General features: G+C 42.3%; 1 protein-coding gene across 2 annotated transcripts in view; it reads right to left on the reverse strand.

Annotated features, from left to right (window-relative positions):
- Positions 1–17,569, reverse strand: part of LOC146830895 (fibrocystin-L-like) — a 1,171,295-nt gene that overhangs the window by 623,145 nt on the left and 530,581 nt on the right. For both annotated transcript variants that reach the window (XM_085605085.1, XM_085605086.1), the window contains exon 32: positions 12,976–13,111. In XM_085605085.1, the coding sequence (XP_085461211.1) occupies positions 12,976–13,111 (136 nt within the window). The remainder of the gene's footprint in view (positions 1–12,975; positions 13,112–17,569) is intronic.

Here is a 17,569-nt window from a genome sequence, read left to right on the forward strand (position 1 = left end):
GAGAAAATTAGATGGGAAGGGAAGAATGAGAGGAGAGTGAAAAGAAAACTATGGAAGTAAGAATGAGAGGGGAAATATAGTTAGTACATAGGAGTAGAAAAAAGGAGGAGTGAGAAGTATAGGAACTAGGAGAAAGGATGTGCGAGCAGAAGAGAGGAAAATCAGATGGCAGAATAAAGGCTTTAGAACAGAGAATGTGAATAAAACACATTGGGAGGCTGTATAGATAGAATACTTGGGAAGAGTAGAGTGACTGGAAGAATGGAGAGTATAGGTGGGAGTGGAGTGAAAACCAGGGGGGGGGGAACAAGGATTTTTATTTTTTTATTTTTTATTTATTTACAAAGTTTTATATAGCACGACTATGACCCCAGAAGGGTATCAGAGCGCTTTACAAATAGTTCAATAAGTAAAAAATAGATAACCAAAAAACATAATCGCTGACATTGTCCATTGCAGATCAAGAGTGAGACAGTGAGTTACAAACCAGGACTCAGACAGCATATGCAAGCCCTGGTTGGAGAACTGCGTCATATCACTATCCAGAGAAAGTCAGTGGGTTTAGTTCAGAAATGTGTTCATTAAAAGCAGTTCGACTTCTTTTTTGAATGAAGTGATTGAAGGGATCAGTCTGATTTCAGGTGGCATAGAGTTCCAGATTCTAGGGGCCAATCCGGAGAAGGCTCAGTTTTAGGTTTTCATTTTCCAAAATTTTTGAGGTTTCAGCAGTAAGGTGCTGGTCCCTCTGGATGATCTGCCACCGCCGGACAGTTCCAGTATTTCAGCTAGGTACTTTGGTGTGTTGAAGTGTAGGCCTTGGTGGGTCATGCAAGCACTTTTCATCGGAATCCTTACCTCATAGGGGAGCCAGTTTAGTGTCTTCAGATCTGGAGTGATGTGGTTGTACCTTTTCGATCCTGGTGATGAGCCTTGCAACAGAGTTACAGGATGCCCTTAGTGGAGCCAACTTGGCTCTCGGCAGACCACATAGTGTAGCACTCCCACAGTCTAATCTGGGGATCACTAGACCTTTCACCACTGATTTAAGGTTGTCAGAGGGGAGGAAGCGTTTTAATTTTCTTAGAATGCTCATTTGAAAGTTTTCTCCTTTGGTGGCTGAGCTGATGTGTTCCTGCATGTTGAGATTCTTGTCAAGTGTAATTCCTAGTGATCTTGTGGAATCTATAATGTGTGGAAGGCAGTTGAAAGCTGTTAAGTGTTTCATCCAATTTTCGATGTCGAGAGATCTTTTTGGTGGGGCAAACAAGAGGAATTAGGTTTTGAGCGAGTTGAGTTTAAGGTGGTTTCTGGTTAGCCAGTATTGGTTTTTTTGGAGAGTTGTGTTGAGTAGACGGATATCCTCAGGGGGGTCAATTTTAAGGTATAATAGTGTGCCATCTGCATACATGTGGTATTGTACATTGCAAAATTTCTGAGTTTCCGTTAGAGGCTCCATGAACAGGTTAAAGAGAGTAGGTGATAAGGCGGACCCCTGAGGGACCCCTAAAGTGACCGGAGTGGTAGTGCACAAGATTTAGTTAACCTTAATTCTTTCAGTTCTGTCATTTAGAAATGAGGCAAACCAATTTAGGACAACCCCTGCTAGTCCCATTTTTTGTTCAAGTAATTCAAGGAGACTGTCATGTTTGACCGTGTTGAAGGCTGAGGATAGGTCTTGGAGGATTAGGATGCAAGATTTGTTCTTATCTAGCATTTTAACAGCCGCGGTCGGTAGTAGGAGTTACTGCAGGGCGGTGATGTGGGGATGGGGAGGGGCAGGGTGGGGGGTAGTAAACTATGGATTACAGAGGTTTACAGGTAAGTAAACATATAAATTAATAAAACGAATTTCGTTGCGTGCACTGCATCCCCAAATGCGATGCAGTGCATGCAACGAAATTCGTTTTATTAATTTATATGTTTACTTACCTGTAAACCTCCGTAATCCATAGTTTACTACCCCCCACCCTGCCCCTCCCCCTCCCCACATCACCGCCCTGCAGGAACTCCTACTACCGACCGCGGCTGCATTTTAAGTGCGTCATAAACTATGTGTGCAAGGACTGTTTCCGTTTTCTGACGCTGACGGAAACCAGATAGGAATTGGTCAATAAGGTGGAACTGATCGATGTGATTGCATAGTTGGATATGTACACATTTCTCAAGGAGCTTTGCCAGAGAGGGAATAGTGGAGAATGAATGGAAGTTATCTGTGTTTGTAGGATCTGCTGTGTTTTTTTTAAAGAATGGGGGTTACCTGCCCTGATTTTAGGCAGTCTGGTAAAGCCCCTTGGAGTAGTGAATCAGTCACTATCTTAGTCCAGAAAGGGAGTAAAGAAGTTTTGATCTCATTGAAGATGTTAGCTGGTAGAGGGTTGCAGAAGTGGTTTGAAGGTTTAAGTGTTGTTAAGATTTTAGGAATGGCATTTCATCAAAGTTTTTTTAAACTATCCCACAACGTGTTGTTTTTGAGGGTCCTTGTAGGTCTGGGGGCTGAACGATCATATGCGGGCCTGGGCTATTCGGGGTTATCATCGGGAGGAGCCTAATTGCTCTTTGGAGATCACTTTCCATCTTTTTAGACTTTTCAAGAAAGAAGGATGCAAAGATGTTGCAGTTTGGCAGCAGAACGGATCCCATTGTGTAGGAGTTGGGTTTTCGAGTAGACTGATGTTTGATCATTTCAAACTGTTTTTTTGTACGATTTCTGGCTTTGTCTAGTTGAACTCTGAAGAAATTTGCTTTTGAGTTTCTGATGTGAATATCGTATGTGTTCCTCAGTGACCGCAGGTGCTTGAGGTGTTCTAGGGACAGTGAAGATCTCTACAGTTGATCGTCTAGTCTCAAATTGTGTCTTTCTTTATTTAGACTCCCATTGTACCATGGTTTGGAGTCTCTAGTGGAAGGTCTTTTTAGCTGTAAGGGCACAACTGTTTCAAGAATGGTCATCATGGAGTTGTTGTAGTGGTTTGTAAGGTCATGGACATCTGACGTTTCCGCTGGAGGACGCAGGACGTTATTGCTGAGGGATGTCAAGTCATTAAGGTCTATGTCGTGAGTGATCCTTTTCCAGTGTCTGGGTTTCTTAAGTTGCGGTTTATGTGTCTACACTGATTCGGTGAAGAGAAATGTGATGCAGTGGTGGTCTGTCCAGTCACATGGGACGATAGTTTCGAGTTGAATTGAGTTGGAGTTAGCAATGATTATGTTTAGGGTCGCACAAATGTTGTGCGTAGGGCTGTCGCAGATTTGGTTCAGGTTAAGATCCGCTAGAAAGAATTTTAGGCTGTTAACTGAGGGGTCTTTCAGGTCGTTCCAATGAAGGTTGAAGTCTCTGAGGAAGATCTGGGAGCAGTGTTGACCTACGTTTGTAGTGATGATTTCCATGATCTGTTCGATGAACGAGAGGTTGTCACATGCAGGGTGGTAGATCATGTGTAGTGTTACTCGCAATGTTTATGCAAAGGTATTCACAAGCGGATAACTCAACGGTTTGCAACTGATTCACCGTAAGGTTACTCTGGTGTATGAAGGCAATGCCTCTACCCATTCCGTTCAGTCTGTCTGATCTTATAATGTCATAGCTAGGTGGGAATAATATGTCTACAATTGGTGCAGAGGAGTCATTTAGCCATGTTTCTGTTAGGAGTAAGAGGTCAAGCTTATGGGCAGGGATGAGGTCAGCAATGCCCACTGCATGTTTCATGGCTGAACTGCAATTCAGAAGCATGCATTTTAGGTGTGGTTTGATATCTACTGAGGTTGTCTAAACGATGGGGACCTGCTTACGGTTGGAATTATTTAATTCTCTGGAGTTGGGCCTAGGTTCTCTGAGTGGGATCGAGGCAATTGTTAGTATGGGAGCCAGGTCGTCTGAGTTATCATGGTTTGCAGGATTATTTGCGAGGAGAAGGGAGTGTATGTCATTGTACGATAGTGGATTCTTAAGCCTGACAGGCCTTGTGGATGCATTGTGGTAGGGTATAGATTGACATCTTGTGAGAGGGGCTGGTGAGATGGTTGCCAACCTGTTGTAAGGAGTGCTTGTTTTTGGTAGTCGTGTGGGGTATGTGTTGGGTTGTGGATGAATGTGCATATTGTTTTCTGGAGCCCTTTCTGGCCATCTGTTATAGGCCAGCTCCGACGTGATATTTATTAGGCTCTGTAAGTCAGACTTGAGTTGGTGTAGGTCTTGTGTAATTTTGTGAAGTCTAGATTCTATTGCGGCATGGGAGAATGTGGTTGTGGCGTGTGGCAGAGGGCCAGGTGCACTGGATTGCTTAGTTGGGTTGGTGCTGGTCTGAAGGAGATGGTGAGGGGGAGATCTGGTTGGAGATGGTTTTAGGCTTGTATTCTGAGATCGGGATGGGGTTGTGGTTGTGGTTTGGGGCAGAGGGCCGGAATGTGGGGGTATGCTCTGGATTGTGTAGTTGGGTTGGTGGTGGTCTGAGGGAGATGGTGAGGGGGAGTTCTGGCTGGAGATGGCTTTAGGCTTGTATTCAGAGATTGTGGATGGAGTCGGTGGTGAAGATATTTTTGTTGCTGTGTGACTCGGTGGCCCTTGTTGTAGCAGTTATTTGTGGTCAGCAACTGCTGCAGGTAGGAGCAGTGGGGCAGTGGGGCTGGCTCGGGGGGGATTGCGAGAGACGATCACGAGGGAAAAATAATTATTTATTAAATTTCCCCTCGTGCTCGTCTCTCGAAATACCCTCCAGCCGGCCCCACTGCCCCACCGGTCTTACCTTCAGCGGCCACAGCTGGTGGGCGCGTATTGGCTTGGTGATTTGATGGGAATGACTGTGGTCCATCAGGAGGTATGGGAGAGTTGGTATTGTTTGGGCTGATTGCTGTGCTGGAGTGTGTAGGGGATAAGGGTGGACCATTTAATGTGGCTAGCCTTGGCGAGGACAATATTTGGGACACCTGTGAGTCAAGTGTAGACCTAGGATGATCTAGAGAGGGGCTGAATCCTTATTAGATACTGCATGTTTGATGATAGGGAAGAATTCGTTGAATAGATCTAGGTTGCGGTCTGATGATTGGATGAGGATTATCCCATTGCTATAAATGGAGATGGTTAATTTTGCATTGAAGGCGGATGAGGGCATAACGTATAGTCTTAGGCTAAGCAAGGTTTTCCTGGATGTAGCGATCAAGAGCATCGAGTATAAGGCTTTCCTCCATTGAGCTCTTTTATAAAAAAAAGTGTCAAGAATATATAGAAAGTGCAGAGAGGGAAGACAATGATAAAATGAAATAGGTAGCATTAAGGCAGAGGCATAATGGAAGGGGAAGAAGGGTGTAATGAAGAACAGAAAGAGGAGCATGCAGAGAGGCATGAAAAGAGAGAAGCGTAGAAGAAAGATATGCCTGGCATAAAAAGATGGATAGATACAAAGGGCCTCATTTGCAAGCTTTTGATGCACGGCAGCACAGCAGGCCTTCCTGCAGTGCCATCGTGCATCAAATGAAAAGGGCAAGAATGCAATGTTTCTACAAGATATGGCGGAATTCTGGCCTTCGCCTCAGCGCTGGTGCAAAAACAGGAGGCGTGCGCCAGCGCAGGCACCCCTGCATCATGTTGCATCATGTTGCAAGCGTGCCTGCATTGCGGGATGATAGTTTTTGTGCAGGAAGGGACACCTTGCTTCACAAAATCAATCATTGGGGGCATTGTCCTCTTTCTATGCATGCTGCAGAAATCAGCATGCATAGAAAGAGGAAAATACGGGGAGAAATAAAAGTATTCCTTTTTGCGCCTCTCCTATGCCTCCCCTGGAGAGGCATAGTATTCTGACGCATTCCTAGGTTTACGAATCCTCGTAAATCTAGAAATGCTTCAGATTTTATGGGTGTGGCATGGGAACACCCACAGCAACACCAATGGAATGCCCCTTTCACCCTTTCACGCAGTGTTCTGTGTGAAAGGAGCACATATTTACAAGGCCATGAAAAGCCACATAAAGTGGCTTTGCGTAGCCTTGTAAATATGCTGTGGCACATTGCGCCACTGAAGCGTCAAAAAAGTGACGCACCGGCGTAGCAAATGTGTGTCTGGGGCCTTGCAAATGAGGCCCAAAGATGCAAGGAAGGAAGAGGAATGTGCTGGCATTTGAAATGCACCACTTTAGCATAAGTATGGGAATGTAATAAGGGAAAAGTGTGTGGTATTTACCATGCAGATTTTGGTGCAGTAAACATCAATTTGTTGTTCCGCAAAAACTTATGATAGGAGCTAATTATCCCACATGATAAATTACAAGCCCCAAAGTATTATTATTAACTATTTGCGATAAATAGCACTTTCCTTCTGATAAACTCTGAATCGGGGCCTCTGAGTTGTGTGAAAATTCTGACACCTTTGCATATTTCCCCTGATAAATTCTGGCAGGTCAAGAGTGATGAAATTTATCAGCGAAAAATTCCCTGAAAAAAGGCGAAACGTGTAATTTTCTGTGCTGAAAACGATTCCACAGGGTAATACCCATTTTACTTGAAAAGATACAGGAGGTATTTACCAGATGTGGTAAATACCTCACCCTGTGGTGACAGTATTCAGTAAATACCCCGCCCTATTACAACAAACTTGTAATGAGGACCTTAGTATTTTGACTTTGCTCTGTGATACATTTGATTATAATGTGCTAAGGCGACAGAATCTCCATCTGCTGCTCTGCATTGAAAGGTTTGAAAAATGCTGTTTTTGTGCATGGCAAGCATTCAGGACCAGCAGACACACTATCCTTCTTTACATTGTTTATTGCCTTGAGGGGTTTCTTTTTCATAATTTAAGATGTGTAAAGCAGGCAAATATTTAAAATGATTTCTACAAGTGCTTAAAATAGCTCATTCATCCCAGACTGAAGTACAGCACCACCTGTCCAACCCACACATTGAGATTTTTGGCTTGGCAATACTTTCTTTTAAACTATATACCAATACATCATTTCCTTGGCATTTGTTTTCTGTATATAATTGTGGTCAGCTTAATCTTGTGTTTCACCTCAGCCCCTCGTCACTGCTACTCACTCACAAAGTCTTCGACAGGCACCATGTCCCCACTGCAGCTGTATTAGTCAAGCACCCACCACTGGTAGGGTCTCTGAGGCTCCCACATTATAAATAACGTAAAGCATTGGTCTATGCTGCAGTTCCACGCATTGAGACACCATTTACTTCTAAGCGTTATATAAACAGGTGGCTGGCTGCATCGAAACCCTTTTTGGAAGGAAGCTGCAATTTTCCAGAGAGCACCAAATATTCTCTTTTATAATCCAGATTGTATCTAATTAACCTTATTAGGACTTGGAGGGGCTGCTGTCCCTTCGTCGTGGATATTTAGGCCTGTGTTATCCAGTTGTCCTACTTTCTGTGTAAGTAGATGCTTTTAAAACGCATGATAAGCAGTGAGGTGAAGTTGTTTATATTTGTCTGAAAGCATTTGATCAATCAGTGAGGGTCCCCTTGGGCCAGAGCCCACTTTGCCCATGCCTTAAAACGTCTCTGCCTTCAAGTAGCAATTAGGTTTTGATGCAAAGTACAATCTGCATATCCATGGGGCTTCCTGTCAAAATCTATGGGTGTTCACCTTAATCCACCCAGGTAACACCAACTTGACACTGAAATGCAGAGCAGAACAAAAAGGTTTTTGCACCTTTTGCAATGAAAAGTAAATACCGTGCACTGTGTGTGTTCCTTTGCGCTGGCCTTAGTAAACCTAGGCCTTACTGCCTATAGAGTGCTGCCAAGTATAAGACCATTCCCTTGACAAGAGACCTCACAGGAAAGCTAGAAACTACATAATCGTCAGTACAACATCCATTTCCGCGCTACATTTATCACATGTGCTATAATTTGCAGAGTTATCAGTAGAACCAGTATACTGCTCTGCTGGATCCCACATTTGGACTCCAGCATCTTGCAAAGCTGATTTGTCCCATAACCAGTCGTCCCATTTTAATGTTATCCTTAGAGTAGGTCCCACAATGCATGGATTATACATAGTGAGATTTCTACCATATGAATATTTTTTTTTTATGGTCTATACAAATGTATGCGATTGATAAAAACAGGCAATATTTTGAGCACATGCCACTATAAGAACATATCACAAATAAACAAGGACAAATTGAAAAAAGTTACATTAAATCACAAAACATTTGTGTATTCGGTATACACACTGCTTTCATCGATATGAAAGACAGCTATTGATATACATTTCCTCAAACTATTATGCAATATTTATGTTGTCAAGTTTATAATTCGTTAAAAATCAAGCTACAGTGGTACATACTAAATCAATATAATAAAGAATGGCATTGTCCGGATTCATATAACACTTGTGTTCACTTGCAGAGGAGCAAGATGCTCTTGCAAATATACAGCCACATTTTCCAGCCGTACCTGTGATTGGGTGGCAGAGGGGCTGATAGACAGATGTCACAAGTGTATCTACTACGCTCACATCATCTGATATATAAAAGCTGCTCTCATACCGTTGGCTCTTTAGTGTAAGTCACGGCCATCTGATGTTAGCAGGCCCCTGTCCCTTCTCTCACGTCACACATTGGAGAGCAATAGGCAAGTACTGGCAGTAAGAAAAGGCCTGTTCTTGGATTGTCAACCATCCCAAACTGGCTCCATTGCATGTGCTCTGACCCCTCAAACACGGTGAAATTGTCTATACTCCTGATTGGCATATTTAACTTACCTATAACTCCATACATAGTACATGATACAAAAGTGTACACAGGGTCTGTAAGTTAAAGGTCACTAGTAGACTGCAGCGCATATTGTGCCACCACTAAAGTAATGCAAAGTGTGTCTCCAAACATTTTGCCAGGCCTAAACCTCCCTTTTAATACATTTAAGTAACCACTAAAGCAGGCCCTAAATATACATAGGGCAGGGTACATTGTATTTAAAAGAATGACATATATATTTTATATTTTACATGCCCTGGCAGTAAAAAACCTCCAAAGTCTTTTTTCACAGTGGCAAGGCGGGCTCTCCCATAGGAAAGCACTGAGTTACATTATAATGCTTAATTTCAGTTTGGGAGTAGGTAGAAAAAGTGGTTCAAGGACTTATTTTAATGGCAACTTAAAGTCCAACTTAATGGCCGATGTGTATATATTACTATTTTGAAATTGACACGTTTTAGAAAGCTGTCAGTTTTCTGCCTGAGCCAAATGTGCCTTTCTGCCACTTTAGTGCCACTCAGGAGGGGAATGGCTTATTGATTAAATGTGAAGTTGCTCCCAGAGCTTAAACAAAGGGAGAGGGGTTGACCTTCCCCTTACAGGACGGCCATCTGGGCTGTGACCAGGAACATAACTAGAATGAAAAGATGCCTACCCTGTCACTGCCAGATGTAGCTCACACCTCGGCCTGTCCCCTCTAGTGTCCTGCTAGCCAGCCAGGAAAATTCTCAGTGGGAGAAGAGAAGTCCCCAGGAATGGTTTTGAGTGAACACAAGGGAGGGTTTCCCCATTATCAGAGATACAACTCTGGGTGAGCACAAGGAGCTCTCCGTAGGGAAAACAAATTCTGCCATTTTGGTTTTAGGAAGAGAGGGGCAATATGGGATAGTTAACTGTACAGCACACAGGAAGTGCTGCAAATCTGGGTAGTGTAATCCTTGGGAAACCTTATCATATTGGTTAGGGAGTGGCCAGGAGTTTCCCCACCCACAGGCTGGTAATGGGCATAGATGTTACACCCCCAGCACTGTATCTGTTTGGCAACGTTTCCATCGACTCAGTAGTTGGATCCAACTTACTGGTCTGTCCAGCTGAAGCAGATCTCACTTTCACAAATGTTTTTAAGTGCGAACATAGAGGGCTTCACCAAGAGCAATGCGAAACGGAAGCCGATCAACATCGAGACCTTCCTGAGGACAGACTGTCAGACTTTGCCTGCTGGACCATTCCTTCCTTCATCGACGACTGCACTGGGACCCCACTCTTCACCAACCCAGCAGTATTGAACCCCGACTCGGATCCACCATGCAGCCTGCCCTGGTGACGTGCCATTGATGACCACCATTTCTCCCAAAACATTTCTAAGTTCAAAGGTAATGCACGACCTACCTATACCTCATACCTGACCCTCATTCCATCGTGGACAACCTCAAACTTTAGCCTTGTCCATGTCTAGCAAGACCAGTTGGCAGTTTTTTTTTTTTTTTTATTCGTGTCTCAGGTTTCCTTTTTTGGATTTTTGTTGTTTTGGCGGTTGTTTTGTTCATAAAAATATTCTCTAGGTTTACAAATTAGAGTATAATATTTATTATGTTGTGTTTTCTACTTTTTAACTGCTTTAGTATTTCTATATGCTTCACTCATTTTCCTATGTTCAGCCAATACGCTCTGGACCATAGCTACCAGAGGTTGAACTCAGGTTTAAATTACTGAAACCTCTAACTGGACCTCACAAGAAGAGTTACGTTATTATTATATATTAGTGTAACTAACAATCCACTTTCTCACACCGGCCCTAAAAGGCTATTACACATCAACAAACTGAATTATGTTTACACACTAAATACACTATTTATAGTTTATGTAAGATGGAGAGAACAGGTGTCTGTAATGCTGGCATAGGCATGTTAGCCCCCAGTCAGCATCATACATGTGTCTGTTACAGTCTTGAACCATGCAGGCCTGCCTTAAAGGAATTTGATATGCAGCAATGTCAAATTCCGCCACAACCCTTTTCAAACAAGGGATGATTAATGACATGTGTTTTTGTTTGGATTTGTTCATGCCAATTTTGTTACAGGCCTTCATATTACCTTAATGTCAATATTGTCCCATATTAAATAAAGAAGCCTGCATATTAAAGTTTAAACACAGTACACCTTCATTAAAACCACACACGTCTGCTTATTAAGAACAACATACCAGTTATTTGTTCCCACTAATAAAAAAAATGTAATGCCTTGAATTTAATGAAACAACATGCTGGACTCAAGGGGTAGATCTATTTCAGTAAAAGTATCATAACTCCCAAAAACAAGAAGGGAATGGGGTCAAATGTGAGAAAATTGATTTACATTCCTTCAATAATACATCATGTTTAAAATATTTCCCATGTTGAATAAGTTGTTCGCAATCAATTATCTATTTGAAGATACCACAGTTGACCTTCAAGGCTTTGGAGTGGGAATTCTAGGGATCTTTTACTCCATTTGTCCACACACCGATCAGTATGCAGAAAATTGTGTTGAGCATTGCATCTCACATGTCAAGCTTAGACCTTAACGTAAATATCACTAAAACATTCACTATGAAATGTAACAAGCCTAATTCTAAGTGCTGTGACATTTTCATAAACAATAAAAAACTTGAATTTGTGATCTACTTCTCGTATCTGGGAATCATCTTCGAAAGAAGGGGATCATGGGTTAAAGCCTTTAATACTAGAAAATCCTAAACTTACTACTTTTGGTATTCACAGAAGTTAGGATTTTGTCTTAAGTTTTTCTTAAGACAAACTTAAGACAGACTTAAGACAGACTTAAGACAGACTTAAGACAGACTTAAGACAAACTTAAGACAGACTTAAGACAGACTTAAGTCTGTCTTAAGTCTGTCTTACGTTTGTCTTTAGTCTGTCTTAAGTCTGTCTTAAGTTTGTCTTAAGACAAACCTAAGACAAAATCCTAACTTCTGTGAATACCAAAAGTAGTACGTTTAGGATTTTATCTTAAGTTAGTTCTGTGAATCGGGCCCGTAGAGTCCCTACAGCAAGTTAAGAATAGGTTTTACAAATATTTTTTAGCCATCCAGAACCGTACAGCAATGTATATTTGGCATGCCAAATTGGGACTGTCATACCTGTCCGACCTAATCAAAATCCAGCTGATCTTATTATGGTATAAGGTCTGGACTGGTGCTACAACTGGTCTCAATCGGGACGTGATTAATTACTGTTTGAACTTGCAACAGGTACACTGTATTCCCTGGCTTGCATTTGTCAAAATGTTTATGAATGATTTAGGTTGCCCCGGGTAGTTTGTTAATCCCGACAGTCTGACTCTTGTCAGAAGAAAGGAACTAAAGTTATTATGCATCAACCACCTGGAGACAATCAGATTGTCCTCCAATATTATGAAAACATCTGTCAGAGCAAATCAATTGCTCTTGACCCAACTGGGGATACAACTTTTTTAAATATTTACCCCAGGAAACTATGACAGTCTGCTACTGACATGCCTAAGTTTAGGCACTTTCCATATTATGGTCACATTCCCTCAGATAAATGATTGGTCACGCTCTCTATGCCTATGCCCTTGCGATGATATATCTGCACCGTCTACAATTCATATTATCTTTTTTTGCAAGTTCTACATCTTAATTAGGAAAATATGGATTCTGACTATTCTATAAGTGCAAGGCCTGAAACAATGTCGACCTGCTTTTATCCAGCTACAATTTTTAGATTCTGAAATTTTTACTGATCATATAGCAAAATATTTGAAAGGGGTGGTCAGACACAGGAAAACCATGCAAGGCCCTTGTTTTTCTTAACTGTTTATGGATTTTACGTATGATATGGCGGTGCACACAAATTAGTTGCACTTCTTTTTCTTCTAATTTTAATTGATGTCATTTTAATATATTGCTATACTTAACTATATGAATTGATGTACTCTTGTTTTAATGAATTGTGCCTTTATGATGTAACACTTTTAAATCGAATAAAGCGTATTTTGATTTGATTTTTGATTTACTCCATTTGTCTTCTCCTCATCTTTAGAGATGTTGGCTCAATGTCATGTTTCACCAACAACAATGTAAGGAGTCCTGAGCCTTTCTAAGTGTGTGCATGTGACAAAGGACTCACTGTTCAGTTGTTCAAAGCAAACAAAAATATTCTGATTACAGAAGAGGGCAACAACATGTTTTAATCACACACATCTGAAAATACATTTGTTTAACCAGCCAAATCATGCTTTACGTAGGTTCTTACCCAAGACACTACTTGTATTTGGAATAACATCTGTAATTACTGGAGTATCAATGGCAGAAGCATACTGAAAATGGCCTGCTAAAGTAAGATTTAATCCATTGACGAAAACATCAACACTGGCATGTCCTAACTGTCCCTGCAAAAAAAATAATAAAGGTTAATCAATACATTATTTTGTGGATCCAAACACAATGATTTTGCAGATATATGTCTAGGTGTTTTTATTAGAAAGTTCAATCAGCCTGTAGATTCTGAACAGAGGTTTCACCTACAGAATTACAGATCAATGTGTCGAAATACCCCTGAAACATGGAACTGAGTCAGTCTAAAAGAAATAATGGGGAAACCTGTGCAGCAAAGTATTGTCATCATGTACTGCATTTGGAAAAACTGGTTGCAATTTGTGGACCAACGTTTACTGAATGCAATGATATTTTGTGAATTGATCATTTAAAATCGTCGGGCCTGATTCACAGAACTAACTTAAGACAAAATCCTAAACTTACTACTTTTGGTATTCACAGAAGGTATTTAGTAGTAGTAAAGTTAGGATTTTGTCTTAAGTCTGTCTTAAGTGTGTCTTAAATGTGTCTTAAGTCTGTCCTAAGTCTGTCTTAAGTCTGTCTTAAGTCTGTCTTAAGTCTGTCTTAAGTCAAACTTAAGACAAAATCCTAACTTTACTACTACTAAATGCCTTCTGTGAATACCAAAAGTAGTAGGACAGACTTAAGACAGACTTAAGACAAACTTAGAACAGACTTAAGACAGACTTAAGACAAACTTAAGATAGACTTAAGACAGACTTAAGACACAATCCTAACTTTACTACTACTAAATGCCTTCCGTGAATACCAAAAGTAGTAAGTTTAGGATTTTGTCTTTAAGTTAGTTCTGTGAATCGGGCCCAGAAACCCTTAGAAAATACAAGAATATGGAAAGGTGATGATAGTGAAAAGACAAAAATAAATTACATTTAAAAAAAGGAAAACACAGGGTAGGGAGGTAGGAGGAATAAGGGTGCATGATTGTTAACCCGCATAAGGAATAAAAGTAGGAAATAGAAAAGGAAAGTAAAAAATGAGAAGGATACAGAACAGGAAAAAACGGTAAATATCAAAAGAAGGAAGCAAAGGGAGAAGCAATAAAAGACATGGAGATTACCTAAAAAGAAACAAGATTGCAAAAAGTATAAGGCAAAAGAGATAGATGGAGAGAGAGAGATTCCTATAACACAATACACAAAGGAAAATAACACATTAAAAAAAAAAAATCTATAGTGGGAAGTATAAATCAATGAAGGACAGAGAAATATTATGTAAAAACATAGATGTAAAATTAGGGAAGTAAAATAAACTCAAAATAAAAAAAGATTTTTGGGTTTACAAATAAAATATAATCCTTCTCTCTCAATTAAAATGTGAAGCTATTGGATGCTTACTTTAAAAATATGCATATGATAGAACACATTAAACCCAAAACCATGTTATTCATAAATTAAATACGTAAGAAAACAACTATGAAACGAGGCAGGAAGCTCCCCACCCTAATTGATTGAAATAATGATAAGCAGTGATATTAGCTACAATCACAAACAGGACCCGGAACAACTGAAGCCTGGCTGATGGATGGGAGGATAGGATGGTTAGTATAAGCAAAAATGTAGAGAAAATGTAATGCTGAGTATTGTAATTCAAACTATAGGCTTCAAGCTGCTAAGAGTGTTACAGACAGTGACAAAACTTGGGGCCAAAGTTACACAGGATGATAAGATTTAAACGTCAAGATTACCGATTTATATTAATTTCTGAATTAGAGAATGTATATAATGCTCCTCATCTTATCATGAAGAACCAGTATCTTGGAAAAAATATAACTTACACAGGTGTACGCTGCTCTCGATTTATAACATTGTATACACAGGTTGAACTTGCTTAAGTATCATTTTGTATGGTATATTTTCTGCGTTGTGTCAGAGGTGTAGTCAGTGTAGTTCAATGGAAATTAGGTGAACACCCAATGAAGTGGAACTTACTGGGGATCCAAATACAAGTCTGTTTTTTCATATTTTTAGTCAATGTACATTGCACATTAAAATACTGGTGCAGGTTGTGTTCACTGTATAGAAAAGTGAAACATATACCACAGTTAATATAGCTGAAGAAGCCACTTGTTAAAGAAATAAGTCAAAAGTAGAAAGATATCGAAATTAAAGTGTGTATGAGTTTGCAAATCTAAAGATTCATCTATCATACACTTACAAATGATCATTGAACGTATTCAACCTTTGAAAGAGCTTTATGGATAAACCTGAATTGTTTTTGAAAAAGAGTTAAAAGAAAACATAGTAATGGGATTCTCTTCCATGGGGGGCATGGCCACGACTGCAATGGAAGCAGAAGTGTACGAGTAGGGCTCTGCAGGAGGCTCCCCCTAAACGGGCTGATATCTCCTAATGCAGCCGCTAATGGGGACATTCACCACGAGGAAAACACACAAGACGTCATCCTGAAGGAGCGATATCACTTTGGACTCCCCCGGGCTCCGCTGTGAAACGTCCGACTGGAGAGGCCGCTCACTACACAGCCCTGGTGAGGGCAGCCCCAGCTACGTGAGCCCGGGGTCTGGCTCCACCCACAAGGCCGCGAGGAATGGCGCAGTTATGAGGAACGGACAGCCAAGGATTTGGATCGCGACTGCTGTCCAGACACCCGTTGGCGTGTGAAGTGCTGGGCAGGCGGCCCTCGCTGTACTACCCATTCACCCTTGAATGTGCAGACCAAAATCGTTTGCTGCCCTGCTTTCGCTTCCTGGGAAGCCGTGTTATACCATCTCAGGACCTTCCAGCCTTGCTGCGTCTGCTGCAGGAAACATACGAGGCCGACACCCCTCCGGAGCCATTATTGGGCGGGAGCCGGGGCTCGACCTTGGGGTCTGGACTGTCGCCACCTGAAGCAACAGTAAGTGTATGTCATTATCCTCGTGGCCTGCCATGCGGCCGATACAAGCTTCTCGCTGTCTGGCCGGGCCGCAACTGATGCGCCCCACACGCTCTACCTGAGTTAGCTGAGATCCACTGACAGATGCCCCACTAGTCCTGGCCTAGCTTGATCAATTGCTGCTAAGCGCACTGATACATCTTTACCTGCTGAGAACTGCACAGCTGAATGCCGCGACTGGGCCGTGGGGAAGACGTATGTAATGATAGGTGCGAGCCCATTGCCTTGGTCGGGAGCCGTCGAATGTCTGTTAGCTGCAGCCTGTTGGTGCTGAAGGAGGGACCGTAGTGGTGCTCGAGTTCTGGTGGTGCAGTGCTGAGTGCTCCCTGGACGCAAAAGCAGCATAGGTGAACAGACTCTGCACCTGATGTTGGGCGGCACCCGAGCGCAGACCGGAACGGGTGGAGCGGAAACCATACCGCCGCCGTCCAAGCTCAAATCGGACAAAACGGCGAAGCAGGGGTCAGCGGATAAGACTGCAAGCAAGCTGGACGCGGTACTTGCTGCAATGGAACGTCTGGAGGAAACCATCAATCAAACCCGCAGCTTCCTGGAATCTAAAATAGACAAGGTGGCCATCAACCTCACTCACTTACATGCAGATCATCAGAAGCTGACGGACCGTACCACTACATTGGAATCTACGATTTCTGAACTCAAACCGCAGGTGACACAAACAGATAAGCATGTACAGGACTTGCTGAACCGTGTGGAGTTCCTGGAAGACAGAGCCGAGGATGATGAAGGGAGGGTACGACGGAACAATGTCCGCATAGTAGGTGTACCGGAAAAATGGGAAGGGAAAGAGCCTGCCCTGCAAATGGAGACTTGGCTTAGGGATCTACTGCCCGAAGGGTCCCTCTCACCACACTTTGTCATCGAGCGTGCTCACAGGGTCTCGACGAGCCCTCCACCCATGGAATCGAACCCGCTGCCCCTGCTTCTTTGGATCCTGAACTATTGAGATCGAGACTTCATATTACAGGAACCCAGAAAACTCCAAGATGTCCACATTGACAATCACAAAATAATGTTCTTTCCGGACTACACCATCCAAGTACAGCGCCAACGATTTTCATTCATGGCAGTGAATAAGCGTCTACGGCAAAATGGACTGAAATACTCTCTGCTGTTCCCTGCACGACTGCATGTGGTGGCCAGTGGCAAAACGCACTTCTTTAACACTTCGGAGGAGGCGGAGGACTGGCTGGATACCTTCACCAATGCGGGGCCTCGAGACACTACTGCAACTGCAACACTACCGAAACTAAAAGGTCCTTCTCGTCGCCGGCAGAGAGAGCGCGGTTCTGCACGAATTGGGACACCACCTCCGCCACCTATGAGCCCACACTCAGAGTTGATCCTCAGCGGACAGCGGGACGCCCTACAGGCAATAGCAGAGATCAGCGGCTCACTGAGAATGGAAGACGCATCTAACTCCAGCCAACGAGACTTGTCTAGTGATGATGAACGGATATATGGCTTGCAGAACTTGCAATACTCGAATGAACAACCAGATGTAACCCCGCAGATGGCGGACCTACTCTCCTGAACGCTGCAAGCTCCTGTATTTGTATGGACTGCATGTTAAGGTATTG

This window comes from Triturus cristatus, chromosome 5_1 (genome assembly GCF_964204655.1).
Source record: "Triturus cristatus chromosome 5_1, aTriCri1.1, whole genome shotgun sequence".
Lineage (NCBI taxonomy): Eukaryota > Metazoa > Chordata > Amphibia > Caudata > Salamandridae > Triturus > Triturus cristatus.